Here is a 27,518-nt window from a genome sequence, read left to right on the forward strand (position 1 = left end):
AGAGCTTCTTGATGAGAGTGAAAGAAGAGAGTCAAAAATTTGGCTTAAAGCCCAGCCTTCAGAAAACTAAGATCATGGCATCTGGTCCCATCACTCCATGGCAAATAGATGGGAAAACAGTGGAAACAGTGGCAGGATTTATTTTGGGGGGCTCCAAAATCAGTGAAGATGGTGACTGCAGCCATGAAATTACAAGAGCCTTACTCCTGGGAAGAATAGTTATGACCAACCTAGACAGTATATTAAAAAGCAGAGACATTACTTTGCCAACAAACCTAGGTCTAGTCACGACTATGGTTTATCCAGTAGTCATGTATGGGTGTGCGAGTGGACTATGAAAAAAGCTGAGCTCCGAAGACTTGATGTTTTTGAACTGTGGTGTTGGAGAAGACTCTTGAGAGTCCATTGTACTACAAGGAGATCCAACCAGTCCATCCTAAAGGAAATCAGCCCTAAATATTGGAAGGACTGATGTTGAAGTTGAAACTCCAATACTTTGACCCCATGATGAAAAGAACTGATTTATTTGAGAAGACCCAGATGCTGGGAAAGATTGAGGGTGGGAGGAGATGGGACAACAGAGGATGAGATGGTTGGATGGCATCACACCTCAATGGACATGAGTTTGAATAGACATTGGGAGTTGGTGATGGACAGGGAGGCCTGGCGTGCTGCAGCCCATGGGGTTGTAATGAGTCGGACATGACTGAGCATCTGAACTGAACTGAATGAAGAAAGAGACAGTATTCTTCCCTGGAGACTTCCATGGACAGAGGAGCCTGGCGGTCTACAATACATGGCATTTCAAAGAGTCCGACACGACTGAGCAGAAAATTGTGAACTGTATCCACTGTTTCTATTAAAGACCAATCAAACCCATAGTTTTAATTTCTTTTTATTAATCATAGAGCTGCTTTTGGCACACGTATATTAACCCTAAAAATGCATGATTTCTGTAAGGTACTCCATGATTTCAGATCTATGTATGCAGTTGCAGTCACTAGTTACATTAAACATCAGGTTTCATATGGCTTGAATTCAACAGTAGCGATCACTGTCACAAAAATTACACTGTGACTTCCTTGGTGGCCCAGTGACTAAGATTCCTCCTTCCCAATGTGGGTGGTGGGAGGAGGAGGTTGGGGTTGAAGGCCTAGGTTTGATCCCTCATCATGGAATTAGATCCCATATTCTACAAGTACGGTTCGGCACAGCCAAATAAATATTTTTCAAAAAGAATTACACTAAGATATTTTAGGAGGTATTGGGAACTGACATTTGGTATAGCACCTAATCTCTCTTTAATAGCTCCATTGAGTTTTTAAAATTATTCCTCCTTCCCATGTTGCTTTGGCCTTGGATTACTTTGAGTCCGAACACTTTCTTTTTCCTGTATGGTCACCAACCCAGACTCCCCAAAGCACCTGTTTCTTGCAGATTCTTGCCCTCAGGCTGAAACAGAAACTACTCACTTGACGTCCTCCCATTGCCCGGATAGTGGGCTCATGGTTCTGGTCACCGCACGCTGCCCCTGTGATAGGGAGGGAGGCAGCCAAACGCCTAGATAAGGGCTTGTCATCCTGTGATTCACGTCCCTTCAGAACTGCAATTATCTTTTCACCTGTAACTTCGATGTGACACAGGCTTGGGGAACTGAGATTGTATGTGAAAACCTTTATTGCTCAGTTGCTAGCGATAAAACAACAATCAAATTTTATGCCAATCTTCTCCAAAGAGACTATTGAAATGCTTGAGGAAGGTTCTATTCCCTTTGGTCCCTGTAGACAGACAGGGATTCATTTGGAAGGAGTAAGAAATACTGAGGTCTAAGAAAGGAAGGGAGTTTCATGTGTTTGCTTGTGTAGTTTATCTCCATGAGACGTCATTCTATGAAAAGTTAGTTGACCACTGAACTGTGCCTCCCTTTAGATTATGAGTAGCGGAATGGAGCCAAAGTACCTGAGAAGGATTTTCAATTTGAGGGATTTTCAAATGAGAGGGAATTTCTCCATCTGTCATTTTACGGAGGAGCGTGGTAGGCTACAGTCCATGGAGTCACAAAGAGTCGGACATGACTAAGCGACTTCACTTTCACTTTCTCTTTTTCTTGATGAGTCTGGCTAAAGGTTTGTCAATTTTGTTCATCTTCTCCAAGAACCTGCTTTTAGTTTCATTAATCTTTACTATTGCTTCTTTCATTTCTTTTTCATTTATTTCCACTCGGATGTTTATGATTTATTTCCTTCTACTAATTCTAGGGGGGGGTTGTTCTTCATTTTCCAGTTGTTCTAGGCGTCAGGTTAGGTTGTCTATTCGATGTTTTTCTTGTTTCTTGAGGTAGGATTTTATTGCTATAAGCTTCCCTCTTACAAATGCTTTTGCTGCATCCCATAGGTTTTGAGATGTCATGTTTTCATTGTCGTTTGTTTCTAGATAATTTTTTATTTCCCTTTTGATTTCTTCAGCGACCTCTTGGTTATTTAGAAACGTGTTGTTTAATCTCCTTGTGTTTGTGTTTCTTACAGTTTTTTGGGTTTTTTCTTTTTTTTTTTTTTTCTTGAAATTGATATCAAGTCTCATAGCGTTGTGGTTGGAGAAGATGCTTGATACAATTTCAATTTTCTTCAATTTAGTGAGGTTTGATTTGTGACCCAAGATGTGGTATGTCCTGGAGCATGTTCCATGTGCACTTGAGAAGAAGGTGTATCCCTCTGTATTTGGATGGAATGTCCTGAAGTTATCCATGAGATTCATCTCATCTAATGTATCTTTTAAGACTTGTGTTTTCTTATTTTCTGTTTTGATGATCTGTCCTTTGGTGTGAGTGGAGTGTTAAAGTCTCCTATTTTTATTGTGTTACTGCCAATTTCTCCTTTTATGTCTGTTAGGGGTTGTCTTATGTATTGAGGTGTTCCTATGTCGTGTCCTCTATAAACGGGATGCTTGTGGAGGAAGCCTGAACCACCACAGAGCAGAGCACAAACGTCTGGACCAATCTCACGCACCAAGGTGCAGGCACCAGAGGGATGACTAACGAGGTGCCCGTAGCCTTCAAAACAGAGACTACAAGCAGAAACTGGACAAAATGAGATGGCAAAGGAATGTGTGACAGAGGGAGAAGCAGGCTAAGAACCTACAGGAAGCACTAAATGAAGAGGAGACAGGCAATCTAAGGATTACTTCTTGCTTTTAGTCATCTGAAGTGGAGACACCAAGCATTTTCAAAAATCCTAGCTGCCTAATAATTGTTTCATCCATTTCTTGTGACACATGTTTCTGAAAATGTTCTATTAGATGTTTCAAAATGAAAATAATAAATGATATTGACAGAGAACTAATCAGATGCTGAAAACACGTAGGACAATATCTGAGGAAACTGATTACAGGTAAGGTAAACTTAATAAACTACTAGTTGTTAAGAAAGAGAGACTTTTGAAAATATACTTGAAACCCTGTGAATTCTACTCATTGCTCTGTGGAGACCTAAATGGGAAGGAAATCAAAAGAATGGGAAAGACTAGAGATCTCTTCAAGAAAATTAAATATACCAGGGGAATATTTCATGCAGAGATGGGCACAACAAAGGACAGAAATGGTATGGACCGAACAGAAGCAGAAGATGTTAACAAAAGGTGTCAGGAATGCATGGAAGAGCTATACAAAATATCCTAATGACCGTGATAACCAGGATGGTGTGATCACTCACCTAGACACACACATCCTGTAGTCTAAAGTTAAGTGGACCTAGGAAGCATCACTACAGGCAGAGCTCTTGGAGGTGATGGAATTACAGCTGAGCTATTTGAAATCTTAAAGATGATGCTGTGAAAGTGCTGTACTCAATATGCCAGCAAATTTGGAAAACTCAGCAGTGGCCACAGGACTGGAAAAGTTCAGTTTTCATTCTAATCTCAAAGAAAGGGAATGCTAAAAAATGTTAAAATGACTACACTCGTTTCAAACACTAGCAAAGTAAGGCTCAAAGTTCTCCAAGCAAGGCTTCAGAGTGTGAGCTGAGAACTTCCAGACATTCAAAATGGATTTTGAAAAGCAAGAGGAACCAGAGAAAAAATTGTCAACGTTCTTTGGATCACTGAAAAATCAAGGGAGTTCCAGAAAAACATCTGCTTTGGCTTTGTTGACTATGCCAATACCTTAGAACGTGTTGATCAAAACAAACTCTGGAAAATTCTTAAAGAGATGGGGATACCAGACCACCTTACCCACATCCTGAGAAATCTGTATGCAGGTCAAGAAATGAGAGTTAGAAAAAAAAAAAAAAAGAAAAGAAAAGAAAAGAAATGAGAGTTAGAAATGGACATGGAAAAACGGACTTATTCCAATTTGGGAAAGCACTATGTCAAGACTGTATATTGTCACCCTGCTTATTTAACTTATATGCAGAGTACATCATGCAGGAGCCCTTGGTTGATCCCTGGGTTGGGAAGATTCCCTGGAGAAGGGAAAGGCTCCTTACTCCAGTATTCTGGCCTAGAGAATTCCATAGCTGGTATAGCCTGTGGGGCTGCAAAAAGTCAGACATGACAGAGCAACTTTCACTTTCATTTTTCACATTTCATCATGCTAAATGGTGGGCTGGAAGAAGCACAAGCTGGAATCAAGATGCAGAGAGAAATATCAAATACCTCAGATATACAGACGACACCATCCAAAGGACAGAAAGCAAAGGGAAACTGAGGCATCCCCTGAAGAAACTGAAAGAGGCAAGTGAAAACCTGGCCTCAGCTCAGGATTGAAAAAACCAAGATCATGGCATCCAGTCTCATCACTTCATGACCAATAGATGCACAAACAATGGAAACAATGACAGACTTAATTTGGGGGGGTTCCAAAAATACTGCAGATTGTGACTGCAGCCATGAAATTAAAAGATGCTTGCTCCCTGGAAGGAAAACTATGAGTAACCTAGGCAGCATATTAAAAAGCAGAGATATTAATTTGCTGACAAATGTTAGTCTAGGTATAGTCAAAGGTATGGTTTTTGCAGTAGTCATGTATGAATGTGACTTGGACCATAAAGAAAGTTAAGTCCTGAAAACCTGATGTTTTTGAACTAAGCTGTTGGAGAAGACTCTTGAGTCCCTTGGACTGCAAGGAGATCACACTACTACATCCTAAAGGAAATCAGTCCTGAGCATTCATTGGAAGGACTTAATGCTGAGGCTCCAATAATTAGGCCACCTCATGCAAAGCACTGACTCATTGGATAAGATCCTGATGCTGGGAAAAACTGAAGGCAGGAGAAGAAGGGGATGACACAGCATGAATGGTTGTATGCATCATGGACTTGATGGACATGAGTTTGACCAGGCTCCAGGTGTTGGAGATGGAGAGAGAAGCCTGGTGTGCTGCAGTCAATGGGTTTGCAAAGAATGGGACACGACTGAGAGACTGAATGAACTGACTGATAGGTATAATTGATTCTTTTCGGTATAAAGTAGCACAAAATTGTAAAACAGCTGTATTGCAATTAGAACTTTAAAAAATTTTTCCTTTATATAATCTAGAAATTCTTATAGTTTGAATCAACCATTAATAATATGTGTGGAAAGTATGCTAAGTTTTATGCCAATTTATTTTGAAATTCTGTGAGGTAATTGAATATATTAAAGAAGCTTAGCATTTTAAAATGGGGCCAAATTAAAAAAATAAAATAAAATGGGCCCAAATACACGTGAGATATTTAATATGAGTTCATATAAGGAAAAGAGAAACTTTGGAGAAAACCTGAGATGTGCATTCTTTGATTTTTGGCAGGTTGTGGTTTCTGTAGTGAAAAAATTACTTGAATTTGAAATTTATTTAGAAGGTCCTATCTCTAGCTCCCAGTGGATAGGAAGTCATAAATGAAGAAACAAAAACCCGTCCCCAGTTTTCCTTGAAGTTTATCAGTTTGTCTTCCATTTCACTCACACATTTTTGTCTAGAGGTAGAAACTTTAAAAGGGCTGTCATACAGTTACTCAGAAATGGACACAGCTTGCCTAGGATCCCCAAGAAATGGAAGAGCAACTAATGAATGCAGTTTTAAGAAGCCAAGAGAAGACTTTTAGTTCACACTACGATGGAGAAAAGTAACCACTGGAGAGGAATTTGTGAATGATTTAAGAGACAGAATAGGCAAGTGATACATTTCTATGACAGCAGTGGACACAAACCCAGGTTTTCCAAAATCATTTCCATTGAAGCAGGTCTTCCAAAACCACCTGGGGAAGGATAACTTCCTCTCTGCTCCTTGGACCTCTCATCTGACTCATCATCTCCATCCACTCACACCTACCTGGGTGTATGGCGTCTGTCTCCACTCTTCTTATACTTCTGGGGTCTTTCAATTGCTCCAGAAAGGTGACCAGATTCAGTCCAGAGACCACAAGTCTTGTTCATCAGAGAAGGGAATATTTGTGTTCTTAGAGATTCATCCGTGTCCAATCCTATATGTATTCAGGTGAGACGAGAATGCATGGGAGAATGTTAATACAGCCTAGAAAACGATTTCCCCAAATACTTTATTCAAAACACCTCTACAACACTAACAAATACATGACAATCAAATCCTGAGATTTTGGTCACCTGCTGCTAAGGCAAAAGTAAGTGTGTAAATGTGAAAATAAGAGAGGATGCAACTATTTAATACCACAGAACTTATACAATTACCGCTAGCCTAGAATGAAGCAGGCCGAGTACATCAAGGAAGAAGACGGTTACAGGCATAATGAATCATCATGAAGCCTTTCTCTCTAAACTCACAGATAGCCATTTTCCCCTAGAAAGCAGAGATCTGAAACTATTGAGGGAAGCAGAAAATTTCAGAAGAGAGTCTAGAAATAAAGGAACCAAAACCCAGTGGACAGAAAAGGGATTCTGGACGGCAGTTATCCTCACCCAAGGAGGCCAGGTTCCCATAGTTCTTTAACATCACATCGGTGTACAATGCCCGTTGAGCGAGGTCCAGGCATTCCTCTCCTCTAGAGTGAAGTCTATGGCCACATCCTGGAATGTCAGCCATCCCTGAAATACAAAGTATAGATGCCAAGTGGCCATGGGAAGTCTTCCTAATGTGACCCATGATGCAAACAGCAAGTTCAGCGACCTCGTTTTCCTTTAGGAGAGTGCCTGCTATTACACAGAATATAATTTTTACACAGTAATATTTTCACTGTATTTTTAACCCCAAGGAGAGAGGATGAGAAATGATCCACAAACTACTACAGGAACTATTATGACTTGGAAGAGGAATTATAAAATAATCAGGCCTATAAAATAAATATTGGCATATTTATTTTTGAGTGTTGTACTTATGTGACACAGGATAAACTATCAAAAAAAGAAAACCGGAAATATTTTTAAAAACCACATTCCAATCCAAACGTTCTGGAGTGGGCCAAATGTGCCACATTTTTAACAAGCTTATTCGAACTAGTAATGTTGAAAACTTTCCTTCATGAATGACCATTTTGAACAGTTATGAAATAGAATAGTAAGGAAAGAATTCATACTTAACTTTGATCTTTAAGTGTTCTACAGATTTTATAGCTCTCATAGGATACAAACCTTGGTGGCAAGGATCATTTTATCTATTTAGCATCTACTATATATCTTTCTGACCGGTTTTCAGAGTCTTGAATGTGCAACAGAAATAATTTAAAATCAATTCTAGCTTCTGTTGTGTCTTTTCGAAAGTATTTTGACAAACATTCTTTAAATGGCAGAGCTGAAACTTTACATCAGTTTATGGACTCTAGACTTTAATAAAACACAGGCAAATATACAAAGACAACTGTACAGAAAGTTTACCAACATTTCTGTATTCCTAAATAATACTAAAAGGAAGAAAAGTGTTAGTCACTCAGTCGTGTCCTATTCTTTGCAACCCCAAGGACTGTAGTCTGCCAGGCTTCTCTGTCCATGGGATTCTCCAGGCAAGAATACTGGAATGGGTAGCCATTCCCTTCTCCAGGGGATCTTAATAAAGAAGAACAAGAAAAAAATCAATATAATCTTGTTAACATGTTTATGCCTATAGAGATATACTACAATGGGACTGAATACTCAGTAATAGAGAAAAATTGTCATGGCAATGAAATCAGGAACATTTTTAACTGACTAAAAATGTACATAAATATTTGAGAATGATTGTGCAGACATACACAACAATATAAAATAAAGCAGAGCTCTGGTTCTGAATTTTTGAATTTCCTGATAGTCTGTATTGTTTCCATTTAGCTATATTTTAAAACTGAACAGTTGAAGATAGATTAGCACTAGCAGGGTTCTTGTAAACATTTTGGAAAATGCAGAAAGAGGATGAAACTGTCTGTGATGTGAGCATGGATTTACTGGAAATGATCAGACCTGGGCTTGAGTGATGGAAACCCCCACTCCCAAAACCCGGCATCTCTAGTAAACACATGTGAGTATTGTCAACGACAAACTGGCACTCGCCAAGAACATTGGCAGCAACTGAACAACAACAACAAGGACGCTTGCCATCTGCCTCTGTGAAGAGTGAACCTTCTGGTGGTGAAACTGTTGATGTTCAACCTCCCCTGAGGGACTTCAGGTTGGATTCAAGCACTCTGTGCTCCACGGAATCTGGTGGAACTGTCTGAAGAGAGTTAGCTATTTTCAGGAACTGATTTCAGGATTCCAGTCCTTGCATCTCTTCATATCTGTGTGTGCTGGGCTTCGTCACTCAGTTGTATCCAACACTTTGTGACCCCATGGACTGTAGCCCACCAGGCTCCTCTGTTTATGGGGATTCTCCAGGCAAGAATACCAGAGTGGGTTGCCATGCCCTCCTCCAGGGGATCTTCTGAACCTATGGATCACACCCAGGTCTCCCGCATTTAGCATCTGAGTCATCAGGGAAGCCCCTTCATATCTAGAAAAGCAGTAAGTCACTCAACGGTGACATCAGTTCCTCATGACTGGCAGAAATGCTTTTTGTCAAGTTAGCGCTTGACTGCACTGAATCTTATACACCCACCTTCCCCCACCGCCTCTTGGAGCAGTCTCTCAGAGTTGTCTGAGGTCCTGTCTCCTGGGCTCCTGTGTTCATTTTGCTCCAAATATAACTTAACTCACAATTCTCAAGTTGTGCATCTGTCTTAGCCAACAGTATTCATCGTTCAAAGCAAAGAGAAACCAAGATGATACAGAGTTTCCCCACTAAATGTGACAGTTGCCCATATCCCTCACTTTTTCTTTCCAAAACCCCTTTGTGAAGGCAGGGGAAAAAAAAATTTCATAGCATGGGATTCTCACTGAAGCACCTGAACCAGTGAACATCTGAGGCCATGGGGTAAGTGTAAGAACGCCGCGACAAACAAAGAGGGCGCCAGAGTGTCAAAAGGCTTTATTGGGCAATCGCTCCCGGGCAGAGCTCCCAGGGGCGAGTAGGGGGGAAAGCGGGGGTCTGCAATCTGCGGGGAGGGGTGGCGACACCTATATACCCCCGGCGGATATGGAATTGGCGGGACCAGGGTGCTGATTGGACTTCTAGGTCCCGTGTCGGTTTTTTTGATTGGCCGGAATCTTGGCGCCTTCCCGTCCATCTGTCTGCCTGGCAACGGGCTGTTGATTGGTGGATGTCTGTCCCTGTCAGTCTGCCTGGCAACGGGCTGTTGATTGGTGGATGTCTGTCCCTGTCAGTCTGCCTGGCAACGGCTGTTGATTGGTGGATGTCTGTCCCTGGGGCTTATCTGAGACCTTTTGGCGGAGGGCTTCCCTGTCAGCATTTTCTGGCTGGCGCCTTCCCACCTGCGATCAGCGTGACCTTTCAGTAAGAAGTACATGGAAAAATGTATTATCACTGCCAGACATTTTGGCAATATTATGAAAACCATGATCTCAATCTATTATGAAAAATATTAGTTTTATGCAATTTGCAGTGCATATATACCTCCCATGACCTGTAACCTAATAGTACATGTCATAGGAAGTTTCTCTTATTGAAACAGAGGATGGCCTCTGGTACTTTTTTTATTTCTGACAATTTTCTGAGAAATTCTGGACTGCTGAGTTCATTGTCTTTATAAGCGCTTTTTTTTTTTAAACTCTTGTTCTACAGAACTGAATTGCATCTACATGTAAACTCATCACGGCATATCCCTACTTCCCTAGGATGCCAACATGAGCCACGTTCCAATGGGAATCTCAGATAGCAGTGAACCCCGTGTTCATTTCTCAAAAAGGAAAGTCACTAACTCATCCTGAGAATTCATCATGCTCTACAGAAAGCAAGGATAGGATGAAGAAAAGGCTGTGGGACACAAGGGAGAAGCAGGCTAAGGGCCGGTCTTCACCATTATAAGAAATAAAGGAAATAGAAGTCACTGACAACAAACCGCCAGAGAGAAACATTAGAATCAGAGCGTAAAGGTGTGCAGCTTCTCAGCCCAGCCCTTTCAGGAGGAAAAGCAGACACAGCCCCAGACCCGGGACAGGACTTTTACCTGAGAAGCTGCCATTTCCTCGTCTTCTTCCTCCTGCTCTGCATCTTCTTTGGGGATATTATGTCCCAAACTCGCACACAGGCTGAGAAAGTACCTTTAAAGGCATCCACACAGCTCTTTTAGCTTCAGCTGGTGCAGTGAAAAAGAAGAGAACGTCTTCTTTCTCTCTCCCTTTTCTGAGCTCTTTTCTGGCTTCCTCTGTCCCTCAGCTAGGTGGGTAATCAAGATTAAGCTGATATGCTAATCACATCCTGGGTTTGGTGCTCACTTTCCCCACTCTCTTTGCAGACCACCCGGAGAGTTCTCTTTCTTTTCACATTAGAGAGATCAAGCCCCAGACCTGTTGCAGGAAGGGGGACCCCTTCCAGGGTCCCAAACTGGGCTCTTGTCTAACCCTCGGAAAGGAATGGTCCGAGGAGACACATGTGCTGACAAAGAAAGAGACTTTATTGGAAAGGGCCCCCGGGTGGGGAGCAGCAGGTAAGGGAACCCAGCAGAACTGCTCGGCCGCGTGGCTCGCAGTCTTGGGTTTTGTGATGATGGGATTAGTTTCCGGGTGGTCTTTGGCTAATCTTTCTAAAATTCAGAGTCTTTCCTGGTGGCACACGCATCGCTCAGCCAAGATGGATGCTAGCGAGAGGGATTCTGGGAAGTGGACAGACACGCGGTGTCTCCTTTGACCTTTCCCGAACTCTTCCGGTTGGCAGTGGCTTATTAGTTCCGTATTCCTTATCAGGATCTCTTGTCATAAAACAGCTCATGCAAATGGTTACTACGGTGCCTGGCCAGGGTTGGCCGTTTCAATCACTGTGCTTCCCCTAACGAGACAAGGACCCAACTTCTGGGCTCCCTGACTCTGCCTCTGAGGGTCTTTGAAACAATGCAGCAGGAAGACCCGCTTCCAGGAGCCCTGAGCTTGAACCCTCAGCTCTGCCTGCCCCAGAGCTCCTGAGTGAGGGTTGAGAGCCGGATCTTCTAGAAACAAAGAACCTCAGCCTGATTCCTGGGGAGGGGTTCTTTCTCGGATGGGTGTGGCCTGTGCCTGTGTCCTTGGGGGAGGGGAGGGGAGGGGTGAGTGTTTGGTGGGAATCACCTGGGGACCCTGGGTTCCTGCAAGGCTTTGCACTCAGAATTCTAGGAAAGATAGCCTGAGTCCTTAGTTTTGGTTTGTTTCTTACTCCCCTCTGTAACCGGGGACAGAGATTTCACAACACGATTTGCACTGTGACCACCTCTCTGCAGGTGGGGGCTCTGCTACAGCAAGACCAGGAGCCGGGAGGTGTTTCCATCACATCTTTCTTTGAGAATAAACTAGGAGCAGCAATGGACGTTGGATTAGCAGTGTGTATGTGCAGGGACAGATGCATTTGAAAATGATGCCCTAAAATCTATCTGGTGACCAACCAAGGAAACAAGTCATAAGTTAACTTACCCATAAATTAACACATGAAACAGATTCTGTGGTGGCTCAGACAGGAGAATCTGCCTGCATGTGGGAGACCCCAGTTTAATCCCTGGGTCAGAAAGATCATCCCCTGGAGAAGAAAATGGCAACCCTCTCTAGTATTCTTGCCAAAAAAATCCCATGGACAGAGGAGCCTGGTGGGCTACAGTCCATGGAGTCCCAAGGAATCAGACATGGTCTGAGCGACTTCACCTTCACTTCCAACACAGAAAAATGTTGCCGCTCTGCTTCATGTTTATATTTCCAGGCTTTATGAATCATTTGCTACAGTTTGTTCTCTGCTCTTTATGGAGAGTCCTATTTTCTTACATCTTTACAGGATAATTGACTATGGAAAACCTAAGGTAGGAGCATATCCTTTTTTCTAGTAGTATATATTCTAAAAATGATCGCTGTACATGCACCAGTACCAATATCTTAGATGATTTAGTTTCAGAGCAGAATTGAGAGTAAGGTACAGAGATTTCCCATATACATATTTCTCCCATACATGGACAATCTTCCTACTTATTTCCCCACCAGTGTTTACATTTGTTACCAGAGATGAATCTAGAAAGACATGAAATAATGTTTCTAGTTTCACCTTATATTTCTCTTCTGGGGTGTTCACTCTAGGGTCTGGGAAAGTGTATAATAACTTGTGTCCATTACAACAGTTTCACAGGATGACTTCATGGTCCTGAACTCACGATATTCATAGCCCCTGCTTTGCAACCCATGGCAACCAATGACCATTTTAATCTCTTCTGCATTCCCGACTAGATTCTCAGGTGGCTCTGTGGTAAGGAATCCACCAGCCAATGCATGTGACCCGGGTGATGTGGGTTCAATCTTTGGGTAAGGATCTCCTGCAAGATCCCTTGAAAGAAGAAATGGCCACCCACTCATTGTTTTTTCCTGGGAAATCTCACAGACAGAGGAACCTGGCAGGCACAGTCCATTGAGTCCCAAAGACTCAGACACAATGGAGCACATGAGAACACTCACCTACACCACAATGCCATGTTCTAAAAATCCGACTTCTTTTGGCATTTTCAAATAGGCTTCTTTCAGTTAATAAAATGCATGGAATGATTGTCCATGTGTTATATACCTTGAAAACTTGATATAAAAATGCTTAATATCTATGTCTCCAGTTCTAGTCCTGCTCAATATATAGGATCATCAATAACATTTTCTGGATTATGTTAATGCAATATTTTCACAAATATAGACATTAGACCTATGGACACCATGGGAGAATGAGAGGGGGCCCAATTGAGAGAAGAGCCTCGACATATATTCACCGCAGTGTGTAAAACAGGTACCAAGTGGGAAGCTGCTCCATAGCACAGAGAGCTCAGCGCGGGGCTCTGTGATGGCTAGAGGGGGGAGACGGAGATCGTGGGAGGGAGGTTCAAGAGAGAGTGGTGTGCATATACCTGTGGTGATTGATGAAGTTGTCCAGTGGAATCTAACATTGTAAAGGAAAGCATTCCAGTTTACATATATGTACATCCCAAACATAAACAAACAGACTGATAACCCTGTGCTTAGGAACCCCCTGGCGGTGTGGGGCCCTCGGGCATCACCCCTGGCCCAGGAATCCCCCACGTGCTGTGGGGAGACTAAGTCTGTGCCCACAGCCGCTGAGGCTGGGCGGGGCAACTTGCCCTTTTCGATGGGGAAGATGCAAAAGAAAGTTGCTCACCATCGCTAAGTATTAAGAAATGCAGAACAAAACTACAGTGACGTATCACCTCCTGACAGTCAGAACAGCAGAAAGCCCACTAATAATGTCACAAACGCGGAAGAGGCTGGGAGATCAGGGAACATCCTGAATGGCTGGAGGGAATGTAAGCTGGTGCAGTCACTTGGGAGGACAGTGTGGAAGTTCCTTAAAAAATGTAACCTCCTGACATTTAAGGAAATGAATTCCCAGACTAGTAGACAGAATACATTAGTTGACAAATTTATAAGATTTGCAGTTTTTAGTGAATCATCTTCAATTCTGAAATGAGCAGTTGTAGTCTAGCATTCCTCAATTCTTTAAGTAAATGTGTACTGATACACACACACACACATGTTCCTTGTATTTCTCACTGCTAGTGTTTATACTTTCAGATATTATTTATTGTCTTCAATGTATGCTATATAAATTATATAACATATATACTTTCAGATATTTATATATTGCATTGCGTATGTTATAGCCATGGGAAAACAGTCCCTTTAAGCCTTACAAAAGCATATGCTAAGAAACAGGGTTAGATTTTACAAATCTTAGTTCAGAATTTTACCATCATGACTTTTAAGTATTCTTGTGACAAAGGTTAAATTTACATTTGCTTAAATGAGCCCATGAAAAGTCTTACTTAGCTCACCAGAAGAACAAAGGACAACTGAAGCAGGTGAGTTCAAGAATCTAGGTCCTGAGAGAATTCACAGCAAACTCTGAGTGAGGTCAAGGATAGAAGTGAGCAGAGAAAGAGGCGGTAATTGGGGCTCAGGTTTTTATAAGAGGCCCTGGGCAAAGTGCTGTGGACTCCCCAGGCTGAGTGTGAATGGGTCCATTCAGACCAAAAGGACTAGGATTTTGTGGCTCTGTGAGGGTGGCATTGAAGGGGAGCTTGTGAATAGGCCCTGGGGTTCAGCAAGCCTGCTGGTCTCAAGGAAGGGGGTCTTCTAGTGCAAGTGCTCACAGGACTGGCTGGTGTGAGTTCAAGGACCTGAAGGCTGCCTGCTCCCCAGACAGATGCTGAGGCAGCAACAGCATGGAGCAGTTCAGGGGAGCTCTCAACAGTACTCTGTATGATCCTTCTTATTAGAACCGTCACAATGTCCCTGTGGTTAAAGAGAGGGGGAAAGTACAATGGAGAAATGTAGGAAATACATGATCAAATGATTTGAAACTTAAGGGCAGGAAGGAAACTAATTGCTACAGACTTCACCGTTCTATGCTACTGAAGAGTTTCTCGTTAGGTATTCTTTCCTGCAACCTTAAATTGCTAGGCTAACAATTCATTCTTTACACACCAACATTTACACAAGAAGCCATTCAGTTTTATTAACATGTATGCTTATCACACACAGAATAAAACCTTTTACACTCTGCTATGTAATTTTGGTTAAAATACAGATTATAAGCATTAACAATGATAATATTTCCTCTGATACAATGATATGAGAACTGTGATTTCTATGTTTACAAAAGGGAGGCTAATCATTTAAGAAGACATACACTAATTACATGACTTTTCTGGGAAGGGTTGTCCCTACATTTCTAGGGTATCAGAGATGTCTTTAACTGAAACATGGGTACTGATATTCGTGACTTCTGTTGATATTATAAAATACATCAAGATTTTAGTGAACTCTCTTTGTACTTTACTTTAAAAGCAAGTGACATAAGTATTGAAAATGTAAATTGAAAATGTATGTTAATCTGTAGAATTATTCCCTGAACACTTACATCACGGTGACTTATAGGGATGTGTGACATGAATGACAAACACCACCATTTAGATGTTCACTGCACATGTTACATTACTGTGTCCTTAATCTTATAATGGAGAAAATTATAAATGTTTTCTTCCTAGATAGAAGGGCTTCTCTCATTTTTGAGGTAGCAACCATCAAAAACATAACTTTGTATGCACACTAGAAATGAAGTGTAGCATGGAGTAATTTGAGAATTCAGTTACATGCATTTTGGTTTTCAAATAATCACAAATCATGTCAATATCAACAAACATACATAGCTAGTAGCTGTACATGGGTTAACATCACCTTTTCATCTTGTGATCCATACTAACATATCAATTTTCTGTCTATTTTAACTATGAGTCACTATCTACAATATTTCTCCCAAAGAGGAACATCAGAAAACAGGATTTATGAAATGCTTTCTAGTATGCATTTCCTGATGTTTGTTTACATTTCATTTTTTGTGAATACTTAGTTATATTTTCTTTATGTCATTCTGTATCTTTCTTATATAAACAGTCTTTGGTTTCCTGAACTGTATGTTCAGGACAAACCTCTTCCATTACTTATTTCATTACTAGGGTTTCCCTCCAGGACATGCTCTCTGATGTCCAGTGAGGTGAGAGAGCTGTTTAAAGTCTTTGCAGGTTTCCTTACATTTATGAGATTTCCTCAGTATGAATTATCTGATGGTAAGTAAGACCAATGTGCTGGGTTAAAGTCTATGTCACATCCTTACATTTATAAGGCTCCTCTTCAGTATGAATTCGCTCAAGTTAAGTACGAGTTACACAGTGACTTAAAGCTTTACCACCTTCTTTACATTTATAAGATTTCTCTCCAGTGTGAATTCTCTGATGGCGAGTAAGACCGGCGCGGCGCCTAAAGTCTTTGCCACAATCCTTACATTTATAAGGCTTCTCTCCAGTATGAATTCGCTGGTGTTGAGTGAGAGTAGAGCATTGACTGAAAGCTTTTCCACATTTTTGACATTTATAAGGTTTCTCTCCAGTGTGAATTCTCTGATGGCAAGTAACACCTGAGTGCCGGCTAAAGCCTTTGCCACAATCCTTACATTTATAAGGCTTCTCTCCAGTATGAACTCTCTGATGGTACATAAGACCTGAGCCCTGGCTAAAGTCTTTGCCACAGTCCTTACATTTATAAGGCTTCTCTCCAGTATGAATTCGCTGGTGTTTATTACGAGTTGCGTATTGACTGAAAGCTTTTCCACATTCTTGACATTTATACGGTTTCTCTCCAGTGTGAATTCTCTGATGGCAAGTAAGACCTCTGCGTTGACTAAAGCCTTTGCCACAATCCTTACATTTATAAGGCTTCTCGTCACTATGAATTTGCTGGTGTTTAATAAGAGTTGCGTATTGACTGAAAGCTTTTGCACATTCTTGACATTTATAAGGTTTCTCTCCAGCATGAATTACCTGATGTTTATGAAGACATGAGCACTGTTTAAAGGCTTTGCCACAATCCTTACATTTAAAAGACTTCTCCCGTGTATGGACTCTCTGATGATAAATAAGACTTGAGTGCTGGCTAAAGCCTTCGCCACATTCCTTACATTTATAAGACTTCTGACCAACATGGATTCGCTGATGTTGACTAAGTTTTGAACTTTGATTAAACTCTTTGTCACATTCTGTACATTTGAAATTATTCCATCCTGTATGAATTTCCCTATGTTTACATAGATTGAGTGCATTAGTAAAGACGTTCTCACATTTCTTACACTTGTAGTTTTTCTGTGGATTCTGAATACTCTGCTGTTGAATAAGTTCTGAAGACTGATTAGAAACATCATATTCACTACAATTGTAAGTCTTCTCTCCAGCATGGGTACTCTTATTTAGTGAAAGCCCTGATGCTCGATAAAAGATATTCCTACCTGTATTACTTTTAGTATCCTTATCTGAAGATTGAGGTGCCTGATGTTTCCTAAGGTCAGAGTCTTGTTCAATATTATATCCACTGTCATTGCATGAACAGTTTCTTGCTCCATCATAAATACTCTGGAAACTGTTGGGGTTGGAGCTCCTACTAAAGGCCTGACTCGTATTATTACACATGAAAAGTTGTTTTATATCAACCCTATCACGATATGTATCAAACAGTGATGGCTGAATAAAGTCTCTTCCATTATTATCAACATTACACATTTTGGATTGGAGAGAACCTGTCTGTTGGTGGAAGAATAATGACCCATTGCTCACAGACCCCTCAAGTTGATTATATTGTGAGTTTTCCCCATCATTTGTAAACTTCTCCTTTTCAAACGTGGTTGAATGTATGTGTAATCGAAGTCTATGTTCAGAGTGGTTTGAACGAGCATTTGGAGTAGAGACTGGATGACCTTTCAGATTTTCCACATTCCCCGTCAGAGAACATGTGTGTTTCAAAAACTGATGTGAGTCATTGCTTACAAAGATACACTGCGCGGCAGACGGTGATGACTGAAACAGGTGCTTTCCCCAATTTGACTCATAGTGCTCATTTCTTTTGGCAGTCATGTCCACATTATGTGAAACGGTCTCAAATTCTTTATGTCCATATAAACATCCTCTCAGTCTGTCACATACCCTTGTACATCCCCAGTCTTTGGTTAAATGTTCATTTCCGAGGTGAGCTCTTTCATATAGGCCTAGGTTTGCTTTTCGCATTAAATTTTCAAACCTTGGATGCTTTGACATCAAACCATGGGTGTTGTGAGAAGACACAGCTGAAAGATACCAAATAGAAGCTTTCTTATCTACTATTCTCAGTGAATATCCTTGAAGATTTAGAGAAAATGGGAACCCAAGGATCAAGATGCCAGAGTAGTAGGCAGATTGGAGTTGATCTCTCTCCACAAATGCATTAAGAATACATCAGAATTGGAAGAATTCTCACAGAGTCCCCTCTGAACTCTAGCAAAGAACCTACACCACCTAAAAGGACAAGAAAGATTCCTGCTGAGCCAGGTAGGACCAAAAAAGAAGAAGGAGAAGGAAGACGAGAGGAACTGGAATGGGACCTGTAACCTTGGGGGGTTCTGAAGAGAGAAGAGGTGTCCACATCTGGGAGAACCCAGTTTGGACAGAAGGAGAGCCTCACTCTCTGTGGAAGAGATCATGGCAACCCGCGTGTGGCAGCAGGGCAGTGAGAGCTGCAGATGGGGTGCTGACCCCTGCCCTGCCCACCCAGCCTGAGAGGGTGTCCACCTCAAGGGTGTCCACACCTGCAAACAAGGGCTGGGTGCTGGAACGTGGGCTTTGGAGAGCAGACCCAGGCAGAGGACTGCGGTTGGCCATGAGGAGACATCCTGAGGGGACGGGGGGGAGGGAGGAGCTCGGCAAATGGGACGCTTGTGGAGGAAGCCTGCACCACCAAAGCGCAGACGCCACTGTTGAGTGAGGCCCAAAGGGAAGAACCCCACCGCAGCCTCTCTCCCACGTGCTGGCCCCTCATCCCTGGCAGTAGGGAGGACCGCCATCCGGTGGGCTCGACTGTGGCCCAGCCACGGCCTCCCCATGCCCCTCCTCCCCCGTCAGCAGACCCCTGTGCCCTGGGGCAGCCTCTGGAGCAGACACCCGTGGGTGGGCCACATGCTCAGAAGGAGCTGAAAGCGCAGCTGAGCCCCAGGGTTAAGGAAGCAAAGCTGAGGTCTCTGCTCGCAGCTGCACTAACCACGCTTTTACACAGGCAACCGGCTTTGTCAGCTCAGCCCCTGCAGAGCATCTGAAGGACAAGGGGGACGCCCCCGGTCACAGCAGGTGTGGCTTTAGCAACTGTAGACTTTGTGGGCTCGGACACGAGGGGACGCGGCCAGGCCGGAGTCTGAGCTGCCCCCACAGCACCACAGCACCAGGGATCTAGGCCCTGAGTTCAGGGGATCTATGCTGGTGACCCGGGGAGAACAACATCTGAGAGACCCCAGGGCCGTGTGCCGGCATACCCATGGTTGAGCTGGGGCCAAGATCAGTGCCAACCAGGGTCACACGGGACTCAGCCAATGGGGGAAAGTGACGCACAGAGCACGTCCCAAGGGGAACATCCCCAGAGCAGCAATCCTCAGGGGTTCTCTCCCGGGGGTGTTCTCCAATCCCACCTGCCTCCACACAGATCAGGATCACAGCGAAGAAACAGATCTGGGGGCTCTATTCCACCAACCTGGGCGCAGACCCACCACAGACAGGGCGGTGACAGCCACAGAGCGATGGGGAAGCTCCCCTCAATATCCAGGGCAGGCTCGGGTCACAACAATCAAGTGCCCATCAAGGGGATCAGGGCACAAACCTCAGGACCAAACTGAGCTCCTAAAGGGCTGGCACAAGAAACAAGAGGAACGAGGATCCTGCAGCCTTCAGGGCAGTGATCACACACACAGAAAATGTAATAAAACCAGGTGACAAAGAGTATGGAGCAGAGAAAGGGGCAAAATAATAAGCTAAAAGAACCACTAAATGAAGCGGAGACACGCAGTCTAATGATTACCTTTTGCCCTGAGTCATCTTAAATGGAAACACCAAACATTTTTAGAAATACTAGGTGCCTTTAATTTCTTTAATCCACTTCTTACCACTTGTGTTCTATTGGAACACATTCTATTAGATATTTGTATCTAAAAATCATAAATAGTATTGACATACAACTAATTACAAACTGAGGGCCATCAGAAACTGATTAGACATGAGATAAATTAATAAAGTCTGGGGCAGCTGATAACAAACAAGATACTAAAGCCTTAAGCAATTAAATAAGAAGTGAGATTTTTAAAAAATGTGTTGGGATCACAGAGAACTCTACTCAGTTCCCTGCGGAGACCCAAATGGAAGGAACTCTAACAAAGAGTGGCTACTTATACGTATACTTCATTCTCTTTGCTGTACAAGAGCACAACATTGTAAAACAATAACTATTTAAATCCAATAAGGATTTAAAGGACTTAAAAGGACTTCTTTATATGATCTAAAATGTTAATAGTTTGAAACAACAATTAGAAAGATGGTGGAAAATGTTCTAAACTATTTTGCCAATTTATTGAAAAAATCTTTGAGCAAATTAAATACATTAAACTATTTTACCATTGAGCAATTGTGGCAAATACACTTCAGATATTTAAGATGAGTTCACATAAAGAAAAGTGAAACACTGGTGTAACTCAGAGATTTGCATTCTCTCATTTTATGGAGGTTTTGTTTTATACATTGAAATGAGTTTAAAATTTATAAGGTCATATTTGTAGCTTCCAGTGTTTTAGAAAATATAAATCAGAAAAAAAAAGCTGTCTCCAATATTCCTAGAGTATTGGTAGTTTGTTTACAATTGCACTCACACACTTCTTTCTAGAGGTAGAAACAAACTTTAAAAAGAGCATCTTATATTTATTCATCAATGGGCAGTTTTCCTAGGACCCGCAAGAAATGAAAGAGCAGCCAACTCATGCAAGTTGTCACAAGCCAAGAAGAGAATTTGAATTCTCACTGTGGATGAGAAAAGTAATCATGGAGCAGAATTCATGAATGATTGAGAGGCAGAAGGAGCCAGGCAATGTCCGTCTATGACAGCAACAGAAATGAACCCAGAGTTCTCCAGAATCATTTCCACTGGAGCACGGCTTCCCAAGCCACAGGACAAAGGCTGACTTCCTCACTGCTCCTTGGACCTCTCACCTGAGTCATCAGCTCCCTCCGTTCACACCTACCTGGGTATGTGGCTGTTGTGTCCGTTCTCCTTACATCCCAGGGATTCTTCATTTGCTCCAGAAAGGTGACCAGGTCCAGCTTAGAGACAACAAGACCTGTTCATCAGAGAAAGGAATATTCGTTTTCCTAGAGATTCACAAGTTTCCAACCCAATATCTACTTGGGTGATAAGAGAACACACGGGTGAATGTTAATACAGCCTCGAGGAGGATTCCCCCAAATACTTTATTGAAAGCACCCTTACAGTACTAACAAATACATAAAAATCAGATGCTGACATTCTGGTCAAGTACTACAAGGTGAAAGTAAGTAGTGTAAATGTGATTTTAAGAGAAAGCTGTCACTATTTAATACCATGGAACTGATTCAATCACCACCACGCTAGAGTGAAGGAGGCAGATTACATCAAGGAAGAAAAAGGTTAGAATCATACTGAATCCCCATGAAGGCTTTCTTTCTAAACTCACAGATACCCATTTCCTGCTAGAAAGCAGGGATCTGAAGGTGTTGGTGGAAGCAGGAAATTCCAGGAGACGTTCTAGAAATGCAGGCACCAAACCCAGTGGTGGAAAAGGGATTCTGGAAGGCAGTTGTCCTCACCCAAGGAGGCCAGGTTCCCGTAGGTCTCTAACATCACATCCCTGTACAAGTCCCGCTGACCGAGGTCCAGGCATTCCCACTCCTCTTGGGTGAAGTCTATGGCCACATCCTGGAACATCAGCCGTCCCTGAAATACAAAGTACACATGCATGTACTTTGGGGTCACAAAGAGTCAGACACAACTGAGATCGCAAAGAGTCAGACAGGACTGATGACTGAATGGCTGAACTGACTGTCTGACTTGTTGTCATATGGCCAAGCGAAGAATTCCTAACCTGACCCTAAACGAAAGCAGTAATTTCAGAGAACACATTTTGATTTAGTGTAGTTTCGGGTATCACACAGTAACATTTTCTACCACATTTTTCACCCCAAGAAAAGAGGATATGATTCACAAGAAACTATTCTGATGTGGAAGAGAAATTATAATGTCATCAGATCAACACTGGCATATTTATTTTTGAGTGTTGTCCACGTGTGACCCAGGATAAATTTTCTACCAAAAACCAGGAAACATTTTTAAAAAGCAGATTCTGATCCAAGAGTTCTGGAGTGGAGAAATTGTGCCACATTTTTACTAAGCTTATTTGAACTAGTAATATTGCAAATTCTGCTCCACAAATGACCATTCTGAGCAGCACCACAATGAAGGAGAATAGTAGGGAAGAATTCATACTTAAGTCTGGACTTTAAGTCTTTTACAGATTTTACAGGTCTTATAGGATAGTAACCTTGCAGCAAGAATCATTTTAACTATTTAGTATATACTGTATATCTTTCTGATAGTTTTTACAGAATCTTGAATGTGCAACAGAAATAATAGCTCCACTGTCCATAGGATTCTCCAGGCAAGAATACTAGTGTAGGTACCTATTCCCTTCTTCCGAAAATCTTAAAAAAATAGAAAAAAGCGATCAAATCATGTTAACAGTTTCGTGGACAGACACATAAACTAAAATGGGATTATATATGTTTTAATAATTAATAGGGGAAAGTCCTCATGTCAATAAAATAAAAATTTTTAACTTATTAAAAATGTACATAAATATATGAGGATGATATTATTTTATTTCTTTAAATAAACTAGAATACAGACATACAGAACGATGTAACATAAAGTAAAGCTCTGGTTCTGAATTTTTCAATTTCCTGAAAATCTATATCATTTCCAAAGAGCTATAGTTCAAATTTTAATACAGTTGAACATAGATTAACACTAATAAGATTCTTATAAACATTTTGGAAAATACAAAAATGTGATGAGACTCTGTGATGTGAGCATGGAGTGTACCTGGAAATGACTAGACCTGGGCTTGAGTGACAAAAATCCCCCAAACCCAGCATCTCTACTAAACACAGTCATCTTCCAAAGCAAAGAGAAACTTAAGAGCATATGGCCAGAGGAATCGGGTGGAGAGGGAGGTGGGATGGGGGACCGGGATGGGGAATACGTGTAACTCTATGGCTGATTCATATCAATGTATGACAAAACCCACTGAAAAATAAAAAATTAAAAAAAAAAAAAGAACATATGGGATTCCCCCATTAACTGTGATAGTTTAGGCACATCCCTCACTTTTTATCCCCAAGACACTTGTTAAAGACAAAAGGAAAACACATGAGCTGCCTAGCCATGGGAGTCTCACAGAAGTACCTAAACCAGTTAACATCAGAGTCATGGGGTTAGAAGTACATGGAAGAATGCATTACCACTGCATGGGTATTTTGGCAATATTATGGAAACCATGATCTGAATCTATCATTAAAAAATGTTAGTTTGAAGCAAATTTCACTTCATATATACCTCCCGTGACATGTAGCCTAATACCACATTTAATTAGTAAGTCTTTCTTACCGACACAGAAGAAGACGATAGTCTCAACTGTATTTTTTATATTTGAAAATATTCTGAAAAAAAATCTGGACCACTGAGTCCATTCTATTTCCAAGGGCATTGCCTTTTGCTCCTGTTTTAAAGAACTGAAGGTGCATCCAGATATAAACTCATCATGGCATTTCCCCTACTTCCCTAGCATCCCAACACAGAACAGCATTCCACTGGGAATCCCTTATACCAATGTCTCCCCGTGTTGGTCTTTCACAGAGGGAATATGTTCAACATTGAAACTGACAACGTTGAGAATTCATCATGCTCTATAGAAAGCCAGGATACATACATTGGATAACAGGCTCTGGAACATAGGAAGAAACTGTCTAAAGAGCCAGTCTCCTCTAACACAAGAAAAACTAGAAAAAAATAAGCAGTTGGCAACAAACACCCTAGGTAGAAAAATTAGTAGCAGACAATTGAAGGCTCGCAGATGTTCAGACCAGACATTTCAGGAGGAAAAGCAGACACAGCCCCAGACCCGGGACAGGACATTTACCGGAGAAGCTGCCATTTCCTCCTCTTCTTCCTCCAGCTCTGTCTCTCCTCTGGGGAGTTTTAACACAAACTCACATCTGGGTGTTAAGTAAATAACTTTAAAGGCATCCACACAACTCTTGAATCTGCAACTGCTGCAATGATCGAGAAGAGATAGTTTTCTTGTTTCCCTTGGCCATTTTCAGAGCTCCTCTTTTACTTTCTCCTTCCTGGTCTGCAGCGGATAATCCAGACTAACCTGATATGCTAATCACATCCTTTGTTTGGTGCTTACCTTTCCTGCATTCTCTATGCAGACCACCGCTGCTAGTTCTTCTCCTTTCTTTCTACCTTACCGGGTGCAGGCCACAGTACAATTCCCGACCTGACAGACAGAACTACCAGGTCACCTGACCCAGCCTGTGAAGGTTCTTGAAACAAAGTAAGAGGGAGACCCAGGTCCAAGATCCAAGAGCTGCAGCCTCACACTCAGCACCCCTGTGACCTCAGGAAGGGAGCATTTAGGGCGGGAACTTCTAGAAACAAAGAATGTCAGCCTGATTGATTGGGGAGGGGCTCCTTCTAGGATGGGTGTGGCCCTCCAAGACCTGGTATCTGTGACCATGAACTATTTATTTCCAAATTCACACTGAAATGCAAGAAAGAAGAGGAAACCACTAATCCATTCAGTTCAGTTCAGTTCAGTCACTCAGTCCTGTCCGACTCTTTGCCACCCCATAAACCGCAACACGCCAGGCCTCCCAGTCTATCAACAACTCCCGGAGTCCACCAAAATCCATGTCCATTGAGTCAGTGATGCCATCCAACCATCTCCTCCTCTGTCGTCCCATTCTCCTCCTGCCCTCAATCTTTCCCAGCATAAGGGTTTTTTCCAATGAGTCAGCTCTTCACATCAGGTGGCCAGAGTATTGGAGTTTCAGCTTCAGCATCAGTCCTTCTGTTGTAGGAAGGGCGACCCCTTCCAGGGCCCCAAACCGGGCTCTTGTCTAACACTCGGGAATGAATTGTCCGAGGAGACACATGCTGACAAAGCAAGAGATTTTATTGGGAAAGGGCACCTGGGTGGAGAGCAGTAGGTAAGGGAACCCAGGAGAACTGCTCTGCAGTGTGCCCCGCAGTCTTGGGGTTTATGGTGACGGGATTCATTTCCGGGTGGTCTTTGGCCAATCATTCTAATTCAGAGTCTTTCCTGGTGGCCCACACATCGCTCAGCCAAGATGGATGCTAGCAAGAGGGATTCTGGGAAGTGGACGGATACGCGGTGTCTCCTCTAAACTATTCCTGAACTCTTCCAGCTGGTGGTGGCTTACTAGTTCCGTATTCTTTATCAACATCTCCTGTCATAAAACAACTCATGCAAATTGTTACTATGGTGCCTGGCCAGGGTGGGCGGTTTCAATTAGTGTGCTTCCCCTAACACTTCCAATGAACACCCAGGACTGATGTCCTTTAGGATAGACTGGCTGGATATTCTTGAAGTCCAAGGGATACTCAAGAGTCTTCTCCAACACCACCGTTCAAAAGCATCATTTAGAAGAAGGAATTCATAGGGCCTGGACTCCATCTCGGGCCTATCCGGGCTGATCGTGCTCGGCCACCTCTCCAGTGGACCCTGAACTCTCTGCTTAGTGCCTGTGGGAACGACAATGGAAGGATAAGACCCCCTCCAGACAGGGGAACCTTGAAGGTCATATCCAGGTTCCTCATCACCTAAGAGAAAACAGACACCAATCACCCCTGCCTCCGGACAGTATCTATCAGAATGTAAGCACAGGCTTATTGGTTATTAACTGGTTGGAATGTAACCGTGGGCTTATTGATTGTTAACTGTTTGAACACATAACACTTGAATGATGGGGTTAGTGTGATTGTATTTACCCTTCAATTGTAAGCATCAAGGGATTGGGGCGGTGGGTTTGGACACATACAACTGGGGTATAAAAGATTTTCACAAATGCTGGTCGGTGCCCTTGGCTAAGAGGAGACTCTGCCTTGGGCCCGCCGGTGTAATAAAGTGCAATCCACTATCTGCATTGTCCTTCTGAGTGAGTTTGTTTCCCGGAAAATGAGGCTATAACACTTGGTGCATTGGCTGGGAAGCTCCTCACTTTGAGGAGACAGGTCTCATTTGAGGCCACCCCGAGGCTTGTAGTAAGGAAGGCGCCTCGCCCCTCTGGAAGGATTCTGCTTCTCAACGCCCGGACCTTTCACGTTAGCAGGTAGTGAGCGGCAGCAGGGGAACTGAGCGCTCAGGTGAGGAGGAGGAACCCACCCAGCAGGGTGGAAGAGGGGGCCTGATCACCCCCCTGGGAGTGACTAGAAGGAGCGGGGACCCACAGGAGCCTGGAATAGGCAGGCAGCAGCGATTGCTTGGTACACAGGTCGACGAGCGTGCTAGGGTTTAGGAAGGAAATTTGTGAAGGTCATTTAGGAGGTGTGTTCTCGCCGTCTCAGGGAAAATCATTACCAAGCGAACGCCAGGGGATTTTTAGGATAGGAAACTGATCCTTGTGTGCTCATATTCTGCCCTCCCCCAGGAGGTGACCCGTCTGCTGTGAAATTCTTGACCCCCTCGGAACTGTTAGGTTAGACGGAGGCGGGATACAGAAGTGAGTATAAATTGGCTTTCCTGTAGATGGCCTGGGACATGGGATATTTAACCCATCTGTGTTTTCATCCGCACCTGATCAAGCCAACAAAGGCAGAATGGACATTAAGGGAGAAACAGTCTTGGACCATGTGATGTTCTGGTTCGGTTGTGCTGACTGGCAGGTGAAGACACACCGATCCCCCTTCTCCCTCTGGGATCTGGCAGGTAAGGCTTTTCTCACCCCAATTAGGAAGGGGGCAGAATGGCAATTTAACTGCCATTGAGTGGAAATATCAGAAGTACATAGAGTACTGAGAACTTGGTAGACAGAACGAAAAGGAAAAGTAGAAGGTCCGAGAAGGTAAGCAAGATGGGGGGAAGTGAATCTAAGGCAACTGTATTGGAGTGCATGATTAAAAATTTAAAGAAGGGATTAGGAGGAAACTATGGGGTGAAGATGAAGCTTAACCGCCTCCACATACTCTGTGGTCGAATGGCCCTCTATGGGGGTAGGATGGCCACCAGAGGACACCATGAACTCAAAAATAGTGGAAGCAGTCTGGCTTCCATCTATTGACTCATGGCTAGGATTAGCTTGAGACCCTCCTACTTGGACACGGTTCTGTATCCAGAAGGGAAAGGGGAAAATATTAATGGCACAAAAATTGACTGATGATAAAAAAAGGAAATTCTACAGGATTTGGACGGGGATGACCTGACCCCTCCCCCATGCTGGACAGTGACTCCCCTGCTTCGCCAGGAACGGAGGCCGCCTTAATGCCCGATCCTGGGCCAGGTGAAGTTCCTGCAGCAGCCGCTGCTCTTCCCCCAGCTCTCCC

At 42.8% G+C, this 27,518-nt stretch overlaps 1 protein-coding gene across 1 annotated transcript in view; it reads right to left on the reverse strand.

The window, feature by feature from the left end:
* Positions 1-27,518, reverse strand: part of LOC136157635 (zinc finger protein 420-like) — a 132,950-nt gene that overhangs the window by 52,474 nt on the left and 52,958 nt on the right. The window contains 4 exon segments of the mRNA XM_065919455.1: positions 16,136-17,331; positions 18,007-18,138; positions 21,103-21,198; positions 21,704-21,830. Of these exon segments, the coding sequence (XP_065775527.1) occupies positions 16,136-17,331; positions 18,007-18,138; positions 21,103-21,198; positions 21,704-21,830 (1,551 nt within the window).

Source organism: Muntiacus reevesi, chromosome 2 (genome assembly GCF_963930625.1).
Source record: "Muntiacus reevesi chromosome 2, mMunRee1.1, whole genome shotgun sequence".
Taxonomy (NCBI): Eukaryota; Metazoa; Chordata; class Mammalia; order Artiodactyla; family Cervidae; genus Muntiacus; species Muntiacus reevesi.